This window comes from Podarcis pityusensis, assembly GCF_964106645.2.
Source record: "Podarcis pityusensis genome assembly, chromosome: 16".
NCBI classification, from domain to species: Eukaryota; Metazoa; Chordata; class Lepidosauria; order Squamata; family Lacertidae; genus Podarcis; species Podarcis pityusensis.
In genome coordinates this window covers 12,626,305-12,646,507 of record NC_138041.1, presented here as the reverse complement: position 1 = coordinate 12,646,507, position 20,203 = coordinate 12,626,305, and the positions used below count along the sequence as shown (strand labels likewise).

General features: G+C 47.7%; 1 protein-coding gene across 4 annotated transcripts in view; it reads right to left on the bottom strand.

Annotated features, from left to right (window-relative positions):
- The window catches only part of MACROD1 (mono-ADP ribosylhydrolase 1), a 312,448-nt gene that overhangs the window by 22,837 nt on the left and 269,408 nt on the right, over nucleotides 1-20,203 (bottom strand). For all 4 annotated transcript variants that reach the window (XM_080985743.1, XM_080985741.1, XM_080985742.1 and 1 more), the window contains one exon: nucleotides 4,788-4,904. In XM_080985743.1, the coding sequence (XP_080841869.1) occupies nucleotides 4,788-4,904 (117 nt within the window). The remainder of the gene's footprint in view (nucleotides 1-4,787; nucleotides 4,905-20,203) is intronic.

Genomic DNA, 20,203 nt, shown 5'->3' with positions numbered 1-20,203 from the left:
TATGACAAATTACTATTTATGAAAATTAACTGTCTTTCCCACTCTCCTCTCCCCCCCCCCATGGTTGGAAGCAGATGATAGGCTTCCCCGTCCCCCCCGTCACACCCTGAAGAGTTAAAAGTGCTTATGCCTCTGATTAAGCAGGTATGGTAAGTTTTGGCATCACCTGTTTGGTTAAACAGGTAGGGTGGGTTTTTGGTATTAGTTAAAAAAACCCTACCAAGTCTGTTTGAGTAGAAGTGACAAAAGCCTCGCTCAAGCCACTCTCATCTCTCTTTCGAACTGTCACCCGTTAGACTTGGAAAAACATGGCCTCTCCCATCCTTAACCCACCTCGCAGGGCTGCTGTGAGGCCACAATGCTGTTCCAAGGTCTTCAGGCAGGACAATAAATGTCGCCTGCAACCCAAGCGAGGAAAGCGAGGAGCAGCCAGATTCTGTATTCTCCGGAGCCACTCAGCTCTCCAGATGGTGGGGGCCGCATTTGCAAATGGAATGAGGAGAGCCACAGTCAGGCAGAAATCAAACATGCATTTTAAAGCACTTTAATTATCACTCCGGAAATCTCCCCTCCCTATCCCGCTTCAGTTAATGCACACATTACCACAGTTCGAAAGTTACGCTGTTCCTGTGTTAAATGTCAGCACACTCTCTCCAGCTAGAGTGGGAAAAGGCACACGCAAACACACACACACTGACTGCCTAGAAAACAGAAGCATATAGCTGGGAGTGGGGGGGGGGGAAGGCTCCATAGGCCGTTCAGCTGAACTTCCTGAGAAAGATTCAGGGCAACAGCATCCCCAGAAGATGACAGCATCATCTGCTTGGAGGCCTCTAGAGAGGCAGAGCTCACTATCCCTCTACGCTAGGGTTGGGGAATCTGTGGCCCTGCAGACATTGTTGGGACTCCCATCAGCACCAGACAGCATGGCCAATGGTCAGGGATGATGGGAGTTGGAATCCAGCAACACATGGAGGGACACAGACTCCACACCCCTGGCCAAGGCAATCGGTTTCACGGTTGCATGTTTCTTTCCATTAAGAAGTTGCTCCTGATGTTCAGATGAAATCTACCAACCTGTCACTTGTCAATCAGGTTGAAACCCTGTCCTTTCCTATGGGATAAGCCCCATCTGCACTATACATTTAAAGCAGTATCATACCACTTTAAATCGCCACGCCTCCCCCAAAGAATCCTGGGAACTGTAGTTTGTTAACAGTGCAAAGAACCGGAAGGAGATCCCTATTCCCCCTCAGAGAGCTGCAGTTCCCAGAGATACCTGGGCAGAGTTATTGGCTATTAACCACACTGAAAATTATAGCTCTGCATAGGGCAGCCATAGGCAAACTCGGCCCTCTAGATGTTTTGGGACTACAACTCCCATCATTCCTAGCTAACAGGAGCAGTGGTCAGGGATGATGGGAGTTGTAGTCCCAAAACATCTGGAGGGCCAAGTTTGCCTATGCCTGGCATAGGGAATAGGAGCCTCCAAAGAACTCTTAGGGCACTTAATAAACTACAGTTCCCAGGAATCTTTGAGGAACGATACAGCTTTAAATGTATACTGCAGATAGGGCCACAGCCCTTCTGTTATATAAAAGGTACAATAAAGTCCCCCTGCCTCCTGGGCAGCCTTCTTCCGGCTAAAAACATACGCAGGAGACTTCCAGACTGTCAGTTTTTGGGGTGGGATTCAGCCGCACACTGGCAAATTCAGGTTGCGTAGTTGAAGTTGGCTTGGTGATCTTGCACAACAACTCCACCAACCCCATAAATCAGACCTTTTGTAATAAGGAAAACCGGACAGAAAATGAACTAGAAACTGACAAGGTTTGCACACCAAGTTTCCATACTGGAAGAGGTTAACATATGCACATAGATTTGAGGATCTATTTGCAGCTTGACACAAGAATGGAGGGTAAAGGGTTAACAATACACATCAAGAGGAGCAAAATGGCTAAAAGGCTCTTTAAGCAGCAGGTGTGAAACCAGGGGGCACTTCCAGACTAATCCAGTGTTCCTCCAGATTTGCTTAGAGGGAGATTAGATGACCTTGACTATTTCGTGAGAATTCATTCCGATTTGTTTGTGGGGAGGTCAAAGCAAGTGTTATCCTATACTTTCCCCAGTGCACTTTCCCATTATTTTCCTTATCGCAAAAAGTCTGAACATTTTGGGTACCAGGTTTGTGGTGCAAGGCCTCCCAATTAGCTATAATTGCGCAACCTGAATTTTGCCAATATGTGATTGAACCCCACCAGGAAATAATATTGAGGGACGCGGGTGGCGCTGTGGTCTAAATCACTGAGCCTAGGGCTTGCCAATCAGAAGGTCGGAGGTTTGAATCCCCATGACGGGGTGGGCGCCCGTTGTTCAGTCCCAGCTCCTGCTGTTCAAAAGCACAGCAAAGTGCAAGCAGATAAATAGGTACTGCTCCAGTGGGAACGGTGTTTCCGTGCGCTGCTCTGGTTCGCCAGAAGTGGCTTAGTCATGCTGCCCACATGACCGGGAAGTTGTCTGCGGAGAAACGTTTGCTCCCTTGGCCAGTAAACCGAGATGAGTGCCACAACCCCAGAGTTGTCTGCAACTGCACCTAACGGTCAGGGGTACCTTTACCTTTTTAACACACTACACATTCAAAGCACATTTGAAACACATTCGTTTCCTCAAAGTATTCTGGGCACTGTAGTTTTTTAAGTGCACCTGGGAATTGTAACTCTGTGAGGGGCAAACTACGATGGCCAGAATCCTTTGAAGGAAGGAATGTTCTAAATCTGTTTTAATGTGTACACAGCCTTGGTCTCGGATTGGGGGCAGACCTCTCCCACTTTCAGTGCCTTTTAACAAGCCATTGCTTGCATACCTCCAAGTCTGTCTTTGCGACAATAAGGTCTAAAAATTGCTCTTTTAAAGCAAGGTTTTATTATTATTATTATTATTAATAAAATTTGTATACCACCCTTCATCCGTAGATCTCAGGTTGGCTGAGGATTCTCAAGATGCTAAATCCTTTGCCCAGTACAAGATTCCCCGCTTGCATGGTGACATTTGCATGGAGGTTGCACACAAAAGAGCCGCTGACCTAGACCCTCACCCACCCCAGCAAAAAGTGTCGCACTGCTACTCCTCCTGCATCTTATCAGCCCTTGTTGAGGAGCGCAAGGTGTGTCTCCCACTCCTTCCCTCCGCTCCTCCAAGTGTCACATTTGCACGTTATTGTTCTCTCAACGCATCCTCTGCTGCCGAATTATCAGTCTGAATGTGTGAGAGCAAAGACTGTGTCCCAGAGCAGCTTTAATTAACAGACTCTACTCCCTCTCAGACAGACAAGCGTATTGGGGGGGGGGTGGAATGTAGGCTGGAGAGAGGCAAATAAGAAGGAAAGGCAATGAAGGGGGGAAAGCAGGTATTTTTAGAGGGGGTGTGGGAAGGCGGAAGGAATGCACATTCAAAGTTTTTTTTGGAGACTAATTCATACCAATAATAATAATAATAAGGATTACACCAGGCAATGGGAGGTCATCCATTAGGGCAAATGGCATGTTGCTCCACCAACCACAGCCTGCCCTCAGCCAGTGCCTCCTTAGTCTCAGTATTGCTCCTTGTAGAACTCAGCAGGGAAGGAGATGGGGGCTTTGACTGTCACCGGCTCCAGCTCCCTGGTTTCCACTCGACCAGTCACAACAAGCACCACCTCCCTCTGGCGTGGGGAGCACCATTTTCACTGACTTTGGAGCAGACACACTCACCCGCACCCCAATCCTGTGTTGCATAATTAAGACAGGTGGGGCTGCCTTTGTACACCGATTGGAAGCTTCCATTAGCGCAGAATGTGGCTGCCCAACTATGGCCGGGTTCAAGACATTGGCTGCCTGCATGCTTCCGAGCCCGGTTCAAAGTGCTGGTTTTGACCTGTAAAGCTCTCTACAATTCAGGACCCCATATCTTCTGCAATGCCTCTCCTGGTATGAACACAACCAGACACTTAGTTCTTCTATGGGGGCCCTTCTCCAGGTCCCCACTGAGGGAGACTCAGAGGGTGGTGACAGGTGAGAGGGGTCTTTTCAGTGGTGGCTCCCCATGTATTGAATGCTATTCCTGGAGAAGTTTGCCTGGTGCCTTCCTGACCAGAGTCATAGCTGGGGGGGGGGGCACTGCCCTGGGCTCCCAAGCGGCTAGCTATGCCACTGTTCCTGACACCTTTTCAGTGCCAATTAAAAATTTACTTCCCCCCCCGCCAAGCTTTTGATGGATTGAGCAGTTGTTTTTCGGTTAGTGTGTTGCCAAAGCTTTCTGTGTCTGTTATTGGGTATGTGTGTATCTTATTTCTGCATTTGTATAAATTTGTTAATGTTTTCTGTGACATTGTTAATGTTATTCACTATTTATATTTACGTTTTTAAAATTTGTTGTAAGTCACTTGGAGACCTCTCAGTAACAAGTGACTAATAAGTTGTTTTGTTTCGCTTTTAGTACGTTTTCTGATCAAACTCATGCTTTCCAGTCAAAAAAGGATAAATTATAAGCCACATTTCTTTCTTTCTTATTATGGACAGAGATATATGTGTATATATGTGTGTGTGTGTGTGTCAATGTTAATGTTACTAAATCTACAGAGAAGAAACATTATGTGTACCAAAATAAAACTTTAAAAAAAGTTATTTAGTTAAAATATCTCCCAATGTCACATACAGGTTTACTTTATCTTGCATTCTCTCAGTCCAATAAGAAATACACAAGCTCAGTTTTTCAATGAAACTTAAAATAACACCAATAGCAACACTTACATTTGGCCGGGAGGCGATACCCACAGCTAATCTTGGCTTTTCCAGTCTCGCAGCCACTCAGGGTCCGGCATTCCTCTTTGAGCAAAGGCCCCGCAGCACGATGGATGCAGCCGTCCACTAGCAAAGGAATGTAAGAATCAGACTCGGGCATAAAGATATGGGCAGCACTGCACACACCTTGTATCAGGACAGGAAACTCGCTCATCCCAGCACAGTCTTACCTGCCTTGATTGGAAACAGCTCTCCAGTAGAAAGAATTAGTCACATCCAACACCATCTATTCAAAGCACAGGTGTACCATTTTAACAGTCTTGCAAAGAATGCTGGGAAATGTAGTTTGTTTAGAGCGCTGGAAGGGAATTGTAGCTCCGTGAGGAGTCTCCTAACAGCTCTTAGATTTGCTTAACAAACTACACTTCCCAGAATTCTTTGGGGGAAGCCATGACTGTCAAAGTGATATACAGCTGCTTTAAATGGATGGTGTGGATGTTACCAGGCTTTCTCATTGCCTGTTAACGTCATCCTTCCCAACACCACTCCCATCTTATAAACTAGATCGAACCTGGGACTTCCTGCATGTAAACAGATGTTCTGCCACTGAAATATGGCTTCTTCCCTGCAAAACACTCCTGTGAAATCTCTGTTCTGACTGAAATAGTAACTGCAGTTTCCAAATACTGCTCCTTTCAAGTTTCCTTTCCACTGCTCCTTTCCTGTAGTGCATTTTCCTCGACTTGGGTCACATCCACATCAGAGACTTAAAGCACATTGCTTCCCCGCAAAGAATTCTGGGAACTGTTAAGTTGTGGGTGCACATATCAGACAACACAGTGATTCTTCAAACAGCTCTTGTTTATTCACAGGCCAGAACAGAACTGAACTGAAGGGTTCAGTCAGCCTGCTTATATAGAACTCCAGTACAACATAACTGTAACAATTTTCTAAAACTATTCAATCAATGAACGTCACTTTCGATTCCTTATTTGCATAACTATCTACAGTATCCCCCTGCTAGCCCAGGGTGAGAACTTCAGTACATAACAGGAACTGTAGTATGTTAAGGGTGCTGGGAAATATACCATTGCTGGGAATCATAAATGCGGAGAGTGCTGCTGCAGTCAAGCCCTCCTTGTGGACTTCCCACTGAGACATCTGGCTGGCCACTGAGCTAACAGGAAACTAGACTAGATGGGCCTCTGGCCTAATCCTGCAGGGCTCTGCTTATTCTCTTACTACACGGACCCTCCATGTGAAGAGGCAGTATACCTCAGAATACAACTTGCTGAAGTCAAACAATGGAGAAGGGCCATTGCCTTTTACACCCGGATTTGTGAGCTTCCCAGAGATTGGTTGTTTGTAGAAAGAGGATGCTGGACCTGATGGATCGTTAGCCTTCTCCAGCAATTTTTAGGTTATAAGGATTTTGGTGGGGGGAGAGAAGGAGAGCGCGGCCAGGTGTTCCAAGGCCTAAAGGGGATGGGTGATTTGCTGTCCACTCTCGAGTACATTAGAGAGAAGCATTGATCAGGAGGGTCCATTATTAGCTCATTCACAGTCCATCTCCTAATCCATAAAACAATATTTTATCAGCTGTACTCCAAGGGGAGTCGATAAAAACCACAGAGGCAATGGGCAATTTTTTGATCGTACAAAGCTGTCCCCTCCCCAAACCCCCGTTAGCCTGGCTCTCTATGTGGGCGCAAATGAGAGGAAGAGATATAAATACACACATTGACTGTAGGAATCAGACAACTGTAGCCAGGTAAGTAACCCAGTGTGATGGGCGGCAGGGGATATCACAGCATGTGTGGTATAATGGTTAGTGTGTCATGTTAGGACTTGGGAGACCAGAGTTCAAATCCTCACTCAGCTATGGAGCTCCCTGGACGACCTTAGACCAATCGCTGCCTCTCAGCCAAACAGGGGGGTTGTGAGGATAAAATGGAGGGGGGAATCATGTATGCCACCTTGAGCTAATTGGTGGAAAGGTGGGATATAAATGTAATACTACTACTAACTTCTGAAAACAGAGACTGGAAGTTGAGAGAGGATGCCTGGTCTAAAGGGGTTGGCTGGATTACACCAGCATTCAACACACATTTGTTGCAAGCCCCATTTGTCTTCGCTGCTTTTTTCAGATGGTGGGCTCCTTCACGTGGCCTGTTTACTGATATTTCCCCCAGATTCGCTTGCACTAAGCTTCCATGGAGGTTATGTGAATCCCAGCTCTTTATTGAACATTTATTTTGATTTGTTTGTGCATTCGCTCTGATTTGTCTTCCTGTCCATCAGTGGTTATCCCACACTTTCCCATGCATTTCTCCATTGCTTTCCAAACTGTTAGAAGTCAGTGGATTGTTTTTAAGTGGATTTGTTGCTGTAGGGCAACACAGCACTTTAATCCACCTCAATTGTGCAAATCTGAAATTTCCTGCACATGACTGAATCACTCCTGAAAAACAGCGACAGTCTAGAGTCAACCTGTACGTCAACTAGGGTTGCAAAACCTATTTTTCCAAATGCTATAACCCCCGCCCAGCCCTACACACAAAGTTTCAAACCCCAGAGCAGACCCAGCAGCAAACCAAACTAGCTGTAATTTCCTCATCTGAAGAAGCAGAATGGATATAAATTCAATAGATACATGTCCACTGAGCAATAATGCAGGTGGATTATTTCATATGCTCCAACTGCCCCTAACAGGGACAGTCACTGTTTTCTGGGACTTGACCTTGGTAAACTCCAGGCCCTGTGTAGTTGTCGCTGCTTTTGCTTTTGGGGAATGTTTGCATTTTTGGGTTCAGGTGTTAGGAGTCACCATTTCCCACCTCCCTCCCGCCAATAAAATCTCAGAGTGGAGAAGCATCATGTCCTTGGTGCTTGTGCACCTTAATGCAGTTGCTGAGGTGTACCCGTATTTTTCGCTCTATAACACGCACCAGACCATAACACGCACGTAGTTTTTAGAGGAGGAAAACAAGAAAAAAAATATTCTAAACGAAATAGTGGCTATATAATTTTTGTGGTTCATGCTGTGGCCACAGACATGTGATCTGACAGTGAGTTTGGAGTAGCCCAATGCAAAACTCCTGAGGATCCATGTGGATTCATGCTTTGTAACCACGGAGGAGGGAAGGAAGGGGAACCATGGATCCTCTGCTCACGACTGCAGCAGATCCCCCCCCCGCCACCCGCAGGCATTCGCGCCATAACACGCACAGACATTTCCCCTTACTTTCTAGGAGGAAAAAAGTGAGTGTTATGGTGCAAAAAATACAGTATTTTGAAATGTTGATAACCCACTGTTGTTCAGCTCTGATTATCCTAGCATATTCTTAACCGCCTTCTTGGCTTCTAAACTGGGGGAAGACGGGCTGCTGCAGAAGGAATGAACACGGGAAGAAAACAGGTGAAGCAGAACCTCCCAAAATGTACAAGACTGAGCGTGCGGCTGGTGGTATGTGTCTGCGCACAGACTCAGGGAATCTCTCCGGGCAGAGGCGCATAAGATTATGTATGCAAGGTGTGAAGCAAGCGGAGAGTGAGAAGTTTTTGTTCCTCTCTCATAATGCTAGAACTCTGAATGGTGAAAGTTTCAGGACAGAGAAAACAAATTGACTTCATTACACAGTGCACAGCTTAATGGTGGAACTCCCTGCCACAAAATGGCTTCTAGCCATTATGGCTACTAGCCGTGATGGCTCTTCTCATGTTCTTAACTTTCTTAGGTATGAGGATTGCAGTGTTACAAGCTTGTCTCCGTTCTTGCCTGTGAATTTTTCAAGAGTCCACTGTTTATGCCTATTATGTAGGGGGATGACCTGGGGTGGGGAGATGAGGACTAGGGGCAGCTAGAGGGTATTGCTGTGACCAATGCGCATTGGTGCCAGTTCTGCAGCTTGAAATGGAACTGATGGGGTGAGAGGAGAGAAGGATGCTTTCAAGCCCAACTGTCCTGACGCTCCCAATAATGGTGGGAGGAAGGCGGGGTGTGTGTGCGCTTGTTGGCATCTGGGCTATTTCTGGCAGCGTACAAAGCAGGGGGCCTCTGGGGAGGCGCCTGTCATCTCCGTTCACCACAAAGGAGATTGTGCCCAAGGTTAGCAGCTCCCCCCCATCTCTCTCTCTCTCCCCGCCACCCCCCGCCACTCCAACTCCCGTTCTTCCAAGCTTATTCTTGTGCTGTGTTTGACAGGCCCGAGGCCTGAGGCCTATACAGCGGGGAACCCAGGCAGCAGCCAAGCAGAAATTCCCACACTTAATACAGCCTTGCTTACCCTCGGCAACCATAAGCCCCTTCCCCTTGCCAGCTCTGGATCGAGACAACCTGGCAGGCTCTATGTGCAGCTAATCCCCACAATTATAACTGCAGAGGAGGATTTTGACTGGCCCAGCCAAAATCTCCTTCTGCTGGCCAGTTGTTAGAACACAAGGATGTAAAACCCAGGAGAGAGAGAGAGAGAGAGAGAGAGAGAGAGAGAGAGAGAGTATTTGTGTGATTTTCCTGCTCTCTATATGGTGCATTTTTATTTTAGAAAAAGGAAAGAAGGAAGGAAGGAGCCCGTCTCCTTCAGAGAGGGCACTCTACACATGCTCAATAACACTGTCTTGAAAAGACATTTTGAAAGGCAAGATACTTTGAATTATCAAGAAGTTCACTCTTAAAACCCTTCAAATAAAAATTCTACTCAATGAAAGGCACCATGCATGTGCTCAGAGGCACCTGAACAAATTTCAGGCTCTATTTCCAAGTAGAAATTTTAATGTATCCTGCATATATGGGTGATGACTGCATATGTCTGTTTCGCCAGGTGCACATAGGGTCTGTTCTCAAGTTTGCCACAGGCACATTGATATAGCTCTGTACCCTTCTCTCTTCCTAGACCATGGCAGCGCTTGCCTGCATGCCTCCTCTCAGCAGTGGATGTGGAGGAACGCATATGGTTGCCTAGCAACTGCATCTGAGAGACTCTGGGCCTACCTGGACCAGGGATGGAGCTCTGATGGCTAAAGGGTCCCTCATCTGGGACAAATGCTCCATTCATTATGCCCCCCCAGCAAGGAAGATGCACCCCCTCTGTCTCCCCTGTAGTCACTTGATGGACTGCTCTCTCTTCCCTCGCCCTGGCCTGCCCTCAGTCCTTGAATCAGCTGTTTTTCCACCCCGACACCCAGCTTGTTAATGCGAATGAGTTTTGCCATCACGCATGGTTCCCCATCTCTTTCGCGCGCTGATACTCCCACACAGAGATGCTCTGAGATGGAGACCAAAAGTGACATATTTCAAGGAGACCCAGAGAGGGCAGAGGATAAGGGGGGTGGGGGATGGCGCCAGTCAAGAGGGTCCCAACTTAAAGGAAGCAAGAAGACAGAGGTTAGAAAGTGGGACATCCAGGTCATCTTAGCACCAGTGGAACCCTTCAGCCATTTCCATTCCAGAGACCCACATCCGATGAGTTGTATTAGTTTATGTTGGCTAAATCTGTATAAATGTGCATATGAGGAAAGAGGGAGGAGTATATCTTGACCGAAAAGCTTACCGGTTGTAGCCAACTAAGTTCTACTCAGAGTAGACCCACTGAAATAGATGAACTTAACTTAAAGGTAAAGGGACCCCTGAACATTAGGTCCAGTCATGGCCGACTGTGGGGTTGCGGCGCTCATCTCGGTTTATTGGCCAAGGGAGCCGGCGTACAGCTTCCGGGTCATGTGGCCAGCATGACGAAGCCACTTCTGGCAAACCAGAGCAGCGCACGGAAACGCCGTTTACCTTCCCGCCGGAGGTATTTATCTACTTGCACTTTGAGGTGCTTTCGAACTGCTAGGTTGGCAGGGACTGAGCAGGGACTGAGCAACGGGAGCTCACCCCGTCGTGGGGATTCAAACCGCCAACCATCTGATCGGCAAGTCCTAGGCTCTGTGGTTTAACCCACAGCGCCACCTGCGTCCCTGAACTTAACTTAGTCCCGTCTATTAACTTCAATGGGTCTACTCTGAGTGGGACTAGCACTGTATATAACCCATGCTTCCTTTGTGTTTAGATGATGCACAAACAGATTGTGGGGGGCACTGTCATTAGAAGAGGCCTCCCTCCCCATATTATCACACACAGGAGGGAATGCATTTTTTAAGGCAGCCTTTACCAGTTGTGATTTGTATTTATATTGATTTTTTAAAAATGAAAGAAACCCAAATACGTTAAAAAGCTGCCCCCTGATTAATTAGGGCCACCTTTTTAGTTGATCAGAATGTTTTTGACTAAGCATTGAAGCCCTTGTTATTACTAGTGATTTGTATATAACATTTAGCAGACGTGACAACCCAACTCTTATTCCTCTCCTCTCAATACTTGATTTCTAGCCACTGGCATTCCCATTTTATAGATGAAGTGCTGAGGCTGAGAGAGGGAACTAGCATGTACTGTTGCATTGGACTCACAGAGACTCTTGAGAGATGTGGGAGGACTGCCGTGGGGTCCAAAGGAAATGGAGGGGGTTGGTGGGAGCATAATAAATGAACATGCACATCACTGGGGCATCAATAGCTCTCCCATACCCTCTTCTGAAAAAAATACGGAATGCCCCCAAAAGCACTAGGAGGCGCTGCAGTGCAGAGAGTGAGGAAAACAGGACAAGCGTTCCTCTCCCCTCGCCCCCAACCCCAACCGCATTCATGGCTCCCCAGAACAGGGTGAGCCCAATCCCATTGTCCAGAGAAGGGCTTGCCGCCCAGGCTGGTCCCCACCGCAGCCACCCTGAGTGCTTCTTCTGGGCTGTTTGGAGCAGGGTGCATGTGTTTTTCCTGCCCGCCTGCTGTCTGTGCTATGCATAGGTATCTCATAAGGTGCTTTTCATAATCTGTCCTTTGGCATCCCTACATACGTGTGTTGCACATTCTTGGCGGGGGGCACAGCCTGTGTATGTTTGGGGTGTTTGTGGGGTGTGCTGGTGAGAACCACGTGCATTTGTTTCCCTGATCAGGCTGTGTAGTGCGGTTGGGGCATGTGGCTGTCTGACTGGAGACCGGCAGAGTGCGTGGCAGGCATCCCTGGGGTGTGCAGTGTGTGCCGATTGGCCACCATGCTGAACTTTGCCAGGGATGTCATCTGCACCCTGTCCCTTGTTTGTTAGATTGAGCTGCTTCTGCACACACATGCAAAGGGTGCTTGGGAACCCTCCCCTGCGTGTCAAGAGGTGGGCCCTGTTCCCATGACAATGCCAGCTGAGCTGGCTCTCTGTGGCTGGTTGGCTTCTGTTCTCTCTGCCAGGTGGGAGCTGATTCATTTCACATTTGCCCTTCTCAGGGGCTCCTGGGCAGGTTTGGTATGTGGCATGCTTTAGACCAAGTTAACTTAGGACAGAGTCATTTACTGTGGTTTCCCATAGTTAGGACTGCTATGCCCATTAGGTCCATTAATTTCAATGGGTCTACTCTGAGTAAAAGTTGAACACCACTGTATGTGCAAAGATGCATATGTTAGGGAGAAATGTTCATAAAAATGCATATTATTGAAGATTACATACAAAAAAAGCATTACCGTATTTTTCGGACTATAGGACGCACCGGCCCATAGGACGCACCTAGTTTTCAGGGGGGGAAATCAAGGAAAAAAATATGATTTCCCCCCCGCAGCTTTGGGAGCAGCGGACAGGCTGCACGCAGCCTGTCCGCTACTCCAAGACCTTCTCCCTGCTTTTGCGGGAGGTGGCGGAATTCCCCAACCTCCCGCAAAAGCCCACAGGAGCCCCGCGCGACTCCTGCGGGCTTTTCGACCAGGAGGGAGAAGGGACTGAAACGGCCAGTCAGTCCCTTCTCCCTCCTCGGGGAAAAGCCCCCAAGAGCGGCGCGCTCTTTAAAGGGTGCGCGGCTCCTGCAGGCTTTTCTAGGAGGTGGGGGAATTCCCCCCCCTCGTAGAAAAGCCAGCAGAAGCCGCGGAGCCCCTTTAAAGAGCACGAGGCTTTTGCAGGCTTTTGCGGGAGGTGGGGGAATTCCCCCATCTCCCCCAAAAGCCCGCAGGAGGGAGAAGGGACTGACTCGGCCAGTCAGTCCCTTCTCCCTCCTTGGGGAAAAGCCCCCAAGAGCCGCTTGCTCTTTAAAGGGTGTGCGGCTCCTGCGGGCTTTTCTAGGAGGTGGGGGAATTCCCCCACCTCCTAGAAAAGCCGCGGAGCCCCTTTAAAGAGCGCGCGGCTTTTGCCTGCTTTTGCGGGAGGTGGGGGAATTCCCCCATCTCCCGCAAAAGCCCAAAGGAGGGTTGGAGAGTAGCGGGAGGGCGTCGCGCGCCTTCCCGCTGCCCCCCATCCTCTGGGGCTGGCGATGGGGGAAGCGCTGCTTTCCCCACCACCAGCCTCGAAGCCGGGTTGGAGGGTAGCGGCAAGGCGTCGCGCGCCTTCCCGCTGCCCCCCATCCTCTGGGGCTGGCGATGGGGGAAGCGCTGCTTTCCCCACCACCAGCCTCGAAGCCGGGTTGGAGGGTAGCGGCAAGGCGTCGCGCGCCTTCCCGCTGCCCCCCATCCTCTGGGGCTGGCGATGGGGGAAGCGCTGCTTTCCCCACCGCCAGCCTCGAAGCCGGGTTGGAGGGTAGCGGCAAGGCGTCGCGCGCCTTCCCGCTGCCCCCCATCCTCTGGGGCTGGCGATGGGGGAAGCGCTGCTTTCCCCACCGCCAGCCTCGAAGCCGGGTTGGAGGGTAGCGGCAAGGCGTCGCGCGCCTTCCCGCTGCCCCCCATCCTCTGGGGCTGGCGATGGGGGAGGCACTGCTTTCCCCACCGCCAGCCTCGAAGCCGGGTTGGAGGGTAGCGGCAAGGCGTCGCGCGCCTTCTCGCTGCCCCCCATCCTCTGGGGCTGGCGATGGGGGAAGCGCTGCTTTCCCCCACCGCCAGCCTCAAAGAGCAGACTCTCCTGGCTTCAGCGGAAGCAACGCGAAGCCTCCGGAGCGCAGGCTTCGGAGGCTTCGCATTGCTATCGCTGAAGCCGAGGAGTCTGCATTCGCTCCATAGGACGCACACACATTTCCCCTTCATTTTTGGAGGGGAAAAAGTGCGTCCTATGGTCCGAAAAATACGGTATATGAGGAGAAATTGCTTGCAGGGGGGAAGTGTATGTTAGTCAAAACTGCATACAAAAATGTGCTTCTCAGGAGTAATGCTAAAATGCTGGTGAATTTTCATGAGGATTAAAAATAAATAAATCAGTAATTGCTGCAGAAATGCAGAAAACTAAATTTCAGACTGGAAAAATAAGAAACTTCAAGAACCAAAGTTGCCAGATTTGTCCAGCCCTAGAAGTCACCAACATGTTATAAGCCCCATCCTGCCGCGAGCAGGATCAGCCCCTCCCATGCCCTCTTTTCCTTCCCCAAAGATCAGCTTTATGCAATCCAGAGCAGTCACAGTTAGAGAACAGATGTCTCACAGAAGGTCTTTGCAGAGCAAACAGCACCAGATGCCTTTAATAAGAGGACCAAGCCACACCACAGGGGGGGGGTGCGTGAGAGGGGGGGATGAGTGTGTGCCCCCCCCCCAGCAGCAATTCAGCAACCACTCCTGGTGCCTTTTTATTTTTATTTCTTTTTCTTTCTTTTTTATTAGACTCATAAAAACCAAATGGAAGAATTGAACATAATATTTACAAAAGGGAAATATAATTTACAGGAGTGTTGAAACCAGTCATGAAACTTTTCACCATGACACAATGAGCCGTGACTAAAAGCATCCAATAGATTCAGCTTTGGAGATGCAGAGGTTTGTGGGCTTTGGGTATGTGGGGCAGGAGAGGGAAGCAGAGGAGAGACACCACATGATTCAGCTGTTGAATTTCCACCCCATAATGAAACTAAACCCCTGTCATATGGCAACCTAAACTGGCTAAGGAAAATATACATACATGGAAAACCCGGGATTCCTTCCCAACCCATGATATGGCAATCAGACCCAAAGCATGAACGTAATCCATAAATCCCCCGAAAAGATTTTTAATTGGTGAGGGGGTAAACCCCACTGAACACAATGAGACCTCCTTAAAAAATAATATGCATGTGAAAGATTGCACTCTTATGCTCCTATGTTCTGGGAGAGGGGGCGCCCAGCCACCTTACATAAAACGCCTTAGCTCTCTGATAGTGTTCCCCCTTGTTTTCCTGACTGGCATTTCTTATCCCTCTTCCATACAAACACACAAAAGGCCTAGTCCCAGCATCCACCGCAGCCCATCCTAAACAAGCCTGATGAAAGCAACCAGTTCTTCTCCCCCTCCCGCCAGCTGCCCTTCCTGTGTGTAGGCCTCTAATCCCCCCTCAAGGGCAAATCAATGGGATCGCTCCGTAATCCACTTTCCCCGAGATCTCCTTACATAAAGAAGGGGGTGGGCGCCCGCCAGGCCCATCTGTCAGGTCTGAGAATTATCCCCTCAGATCTCATCAGGGCCCGTTTCATTCCTCTTTCCCCAATGGCTGCTGGGCATCTCTGAGGCCTTGTAGCTCAAGGAGGAGAAGTGGCAGCCGGCTGTCACGACACGCGGCCAGGATCAGGGTTCTCGAACCAAGCCTTCAACCCCCAAGTGGAAAAATCCTCCCAGCTGGTGGTTTCGCCTCTTGGCGTCAAAGAGCACTTTATCCTGGTGTTTGTGGCAATGGGCTGATTTTTCCTGCATGGATGATGCCACAGGGGTGGGAAACACTCAAGAGCTTTCCCCCTCAAAGCCTTGAAGGTGGGATGGAATCGTGGGCCACATTCACACCATATGTTTAAACTGCTGGAGTGCCACTTTAAACAGTCATGGCTTCCCCCAAAGAATTCTGGGTGCTGTGGTTTGTTAAGGGTGCTGAGAGTTATTAAGAGACTCCTCTATTCCCCTCCTGGAGCAAAAATCTTAGAGTTATTCAACAATCAATCCCTCTTTACTGGGAACTGTAGAAATCGTGTTGGACAAAGACCTGGGAGACCAGGGTTCGTATCTCTACTTAGCCATGAACTGACTAGCTGAGCTTCGGCCAGTCACTGCCTCTCTCAACCTAACCTACCTCACAGGGTTCTTGTAGGGATTAAATGAGGAGGGGGAGAAAAATGTATGCCACCTTACATTCCTTTGAGAAAAAGGTGGGCTATAAATGCAACAAACAAACAAACAAACAAACAAACAACATTCTCCTAATATACACCTGTTTGTATGCAATGTTGCCTAATAGATCAATATTTGCAAAACAATTTCCCCATATAACACATTTTTGAAATTTTCACTATATATTTTACACACACTTAGTCTAGTACATGCCTTTTTGTTCACATTCCCTGGCTGGAGAATTGCATTGCAAAAGTTGGAGAAGTGTGAATGTGTTTTAGGTCATGTATAGATTCAGAAAGTGCGGATTAGGTACAGTAGGTTCGCCTTTAAATAAGAACTGAATTGAATTTCCTCCCCCTCCCCCCCCCCACAATGCCCCAGTCTGTGACAGCTTCTGGCACATCAGCCTCCCCAAAGCTGCTTTCAGCTCTGGTTATACCCAGGTTTTCATGGAAGAAGGTGCCACCACATTCAACAAGACTTTGGGGCTTCGGACAACAACGAACAAGGGCATGCGATCTTGCACCTTCAGTAAACATTTTGGCAGATGCTCAGTTCCAAAGCATATGCACCAAAATGTGCATAATAATAATAGTAATAATAAGAAAACCTTTTAAAACTGCAAGGTACAGTTGCAGTGTATATTTTGCTTTGACCCTTTCCTTCCTGCCTTCCCATCCTCCTCACCAGAACGCTAATTATACAGATCAAAGCCTGCGTGTTAAGCGTGGGCATTCCCCAATGAGGCTCACAAGTTTGTATCTCCTAATAGCCACATATAGGCTGGAGGCAAAAGCAGTTAGCAGCAGAGTCTCTAGGTAAGGGCTGGAGGGAGGCGGGGTGGGGGGGAGGATGGAGAACGAGAACGGCAACAGCAACTGATGGTTAGGCCCATCTGTGGCAAAGGCAGTTGCTAATCAGCCCGCCAAGACAGCCTCCTTTTTTTCCTAGGCATTAATTAAGTCTCGGAGGCTTCATTCATCCACCATGCAGCCTCAGCGCAGATCTAGGGCACAGTCAATAAAGCTCTCCCAGCTACAATGAGCAAGGATGGAAGTTTCAATGGAGCTGAAAGAGTTAGCAAAGGGTTTGTGCTAATGCAACCCCATATTTCTCGAAAACATAATTCTACACCCCTCCTGACCAACCTGGCGCTCTCCAGATGTTTTGGACTACAACTCCCATCAGCCCCACCCATCCTAGCCAGTGGTCAGGGATGATGGGAGTTATAGTCCCAAACAGCTGGAAGGCACCAAGTTGGGGAAGGCTTCCAGGAGATAGCTGTTTACCTGGCATTCTGGCTTTTGAGGCTACTGAATGTATGTTTACAATCACAATGGCTAGAAAGCGGAAGTTCTCACCCTGCATTTTTACAGAATTGTGGAAATCAACATTTTACATACTTTTTAGTGAACATCTAAACCAGGGCTGGGAAGCCTTTAGCCCATAGCCCTCATTAGGAAAAGGTAAAATTTGGCCCACAAAGGCATTTCTGGCAAACCATGCCCTCCTGTCAATCACCTGATATCATTATGATGTCATGCGACAACTGGAAAGGGGCTCCCATTTGGAAACAGACTTCTAAATAATGCCACTGATCAGTGGAGAGACATCTGCTTTTGAAGTCTGTTTCCAAGCAGTTCATGTTGAAACCTCTTCCAAAGGTGCTTCAAAGGTGAGCTCCTTTTAAGTTGTTACCTGATGCCATAATGATATCAGGTGATTGACAGGAAGGTGGCCCTGCCCACCTGTCAAAGTTGGCCTGTGGTGGGGCTGGAGGAAAGCGGAATCCGACTCACTGGCTGGATCCAGCTCCCCACCCCTGACCTAAACATAGCACACACCCAATAGATTTAAGCTGTACTCCACAGCATCTTACCAGTATATTAGCTAGTCCCATTTTACTTGATGTATAAGAATACACTGTTGGGCCGCAGGGCATAGCAGGGCTGGATGGATCTGTCAGTTATGGTTCTCTCAGTTTCTTATGTTTACAAGCATAAATTTGGTTCTCCACATTTCTTCAGCAATTCTCCTTTTTAAAAAAAGTTCATCAAAATTCATCAGCATTCTAATGTGAATTTTTCCTAATAAATAATTTTCTATGCAATTTTGCCCAATGTACACAATTTTGCAAAGCCATACCCATAATATTTTCACTAATAAATGCATTTTAATGCACACTGTACTCTAGTACATGCAGTATTGCAAAATTCAGAGAACTGGAAATTTTGAAGGCTCGGCATGTCTTGGTTTGCATGTTATTTTGGAAATTATGGATTTGGTAGGTTCACTTTGAATTTGAATTTACTTGAGATTCTCCCCTATTCCTAGCAAAGGAGCCAACTCCTAGGGGCCAAGGACCCTTCAACCCTGGCAATAAAGTATTTGAGGGCGCCGTGGGTCCCCAAAGTTGATGGGCATTGCGATTCAAATGGTGTTTGTGTGACTGGCTATGCAGGGCAGCGCCCCTCCCATATTTTATTGAAGTTGACACCCCTGATCCCTAGTTCACAGTTCACTCTCTTGGGAATAAATTTGAACCTAGGTCCCCACTTCTGAAATCCAATAGTCTCATTGCATTGTACCACACTCACTGTGCCACGCTTCCTCCACCTTGAGAAAATAAAACAAACTGATAAGCTAGGCTCTTCGGAGCAGGAAAAGATGTACACAGGTGTGCAGCCTCCAAACAACCACTTTAAAAGAAGAAAATTAAAATGGAATTCCAGGTTTTTAATATGGCAAAGGGGGAAGGAACGCTGTCCTCCATCTCTAACCATAGCATAGTGATGTCACCAGCTGTCACTAACTGCATCACACGAGCAACTAAAAAGCCAGCTTTCAAAAGCATTACTGGCATGCAATATTTTCAGTGACATTAAAAGAAATAAAACTGAAAAGTGTGCACATTTTAATTCATATTTGGAACAGGAAAATTTTGAAACGTAAGATTTTGCTGCAATGACATTTCTTATGCAGGGAAAACAGATTTCCAACAATATGGTACTTGGGGAACACGGTATTTTCTGGTTGGAATTGGATCACTCCCCCTACTGGAAAGAAGTTTTCCTGCAACAGGAGTCAAGCCATTTCTGTTCACCCCGGAGCCACAGTGGAGAGGCATGAATTATATACAAGTCCCAGGTTACATAAGCGAGCTAAATAATAGATAATAAATAATAGTTAATAAATAATAGATCAGGCTGAGGCTTACATAATGCTCTGTGTGACACAAAAGGAAAGGAAAAAGAAGGTGAGCCGGGAAGGAAAAGTGGTTTCTCAGGCTATCGGAGTGGTGGGCACCTTTGGGGGGAATGATGCACAGACATGAGTGTGGGACATTAGAGATGGGGAGTGGGCAAAAGTGCACCAATGCCTTTGCAAATACATGGAGAGGGTCACCACCTAGTGTGCTGGTCCTTGCATCTGAGCATGTCTTTTCTCAGAATAAAGATTCCTTTAAAAAGGGGGGACGACAAAGTAGTGTGGGAGAGAAGTGGGCAGAGATAGCTCTCCCAGATAACTTGTCTACTGAGTATTCATCCTGATTTGCTTCCACAAAGCTTATGCAGAGGTTAGACTACAGTGGTACCTCGGGTTACAGACGCTTCAGGTTACAGACTCTGCTAACCCAGAAATATTACCTCGGGTTAAGAACTTTGCTTCAGGATGAGAACAGAAATTGTGCTCCGGAGGCCCCATTAGCTAAAGTGGTACCTCAGGTTAAGAACAGTTTCAAGTTAAGAATGGACCTCCAGAACAAATGAGGTACCACAGTATATCCAGCCTTTACTGAACATTTGTTCTGTCTTGCTTCTGGGTAGTTATATGGCGATGAGCATTCATCCTGCATTTATCCTGATTTGCAAGTGGAGTGTTTATGCATCTCCCTTTTAGTCCTTCGTTCATCCCACACTTCTCAGGACACTTCCCCGTCACCTTCCTAACTGCACAGGAGTCTGCTTCTTTCTTGAAGGTGGATTTGCTGCGCCAGGATAACAGGAGTACATTAATCCAATTTAATTGTGCGCACCTAAATTTCCCAGTGTGCCTTGAATCCCTCCTTCCTGCAAAATACTGACAGTCTGACAGGCTGCGCAAAACACTTTTCTGTCCTCTCTCCCATTACAACAGAACAAGGGATCACCTGATCAAATGGACTGACAGTAAATCCAAGACAGACCAAGAGAGAGTCCTTCTCTTCAAAATGCATAATTAAATGTGTGGAATTGGCTGTCACAGGAGGAAGGTCCCCTGTCTTGGATGATATTAAAAAAGCGAGACCAGACAAATTCCCGGAGGAGGACTAGGAGAAGTCTATCAATAACTTCACTCAAAAAGGCCACAAGTAATTCTTTA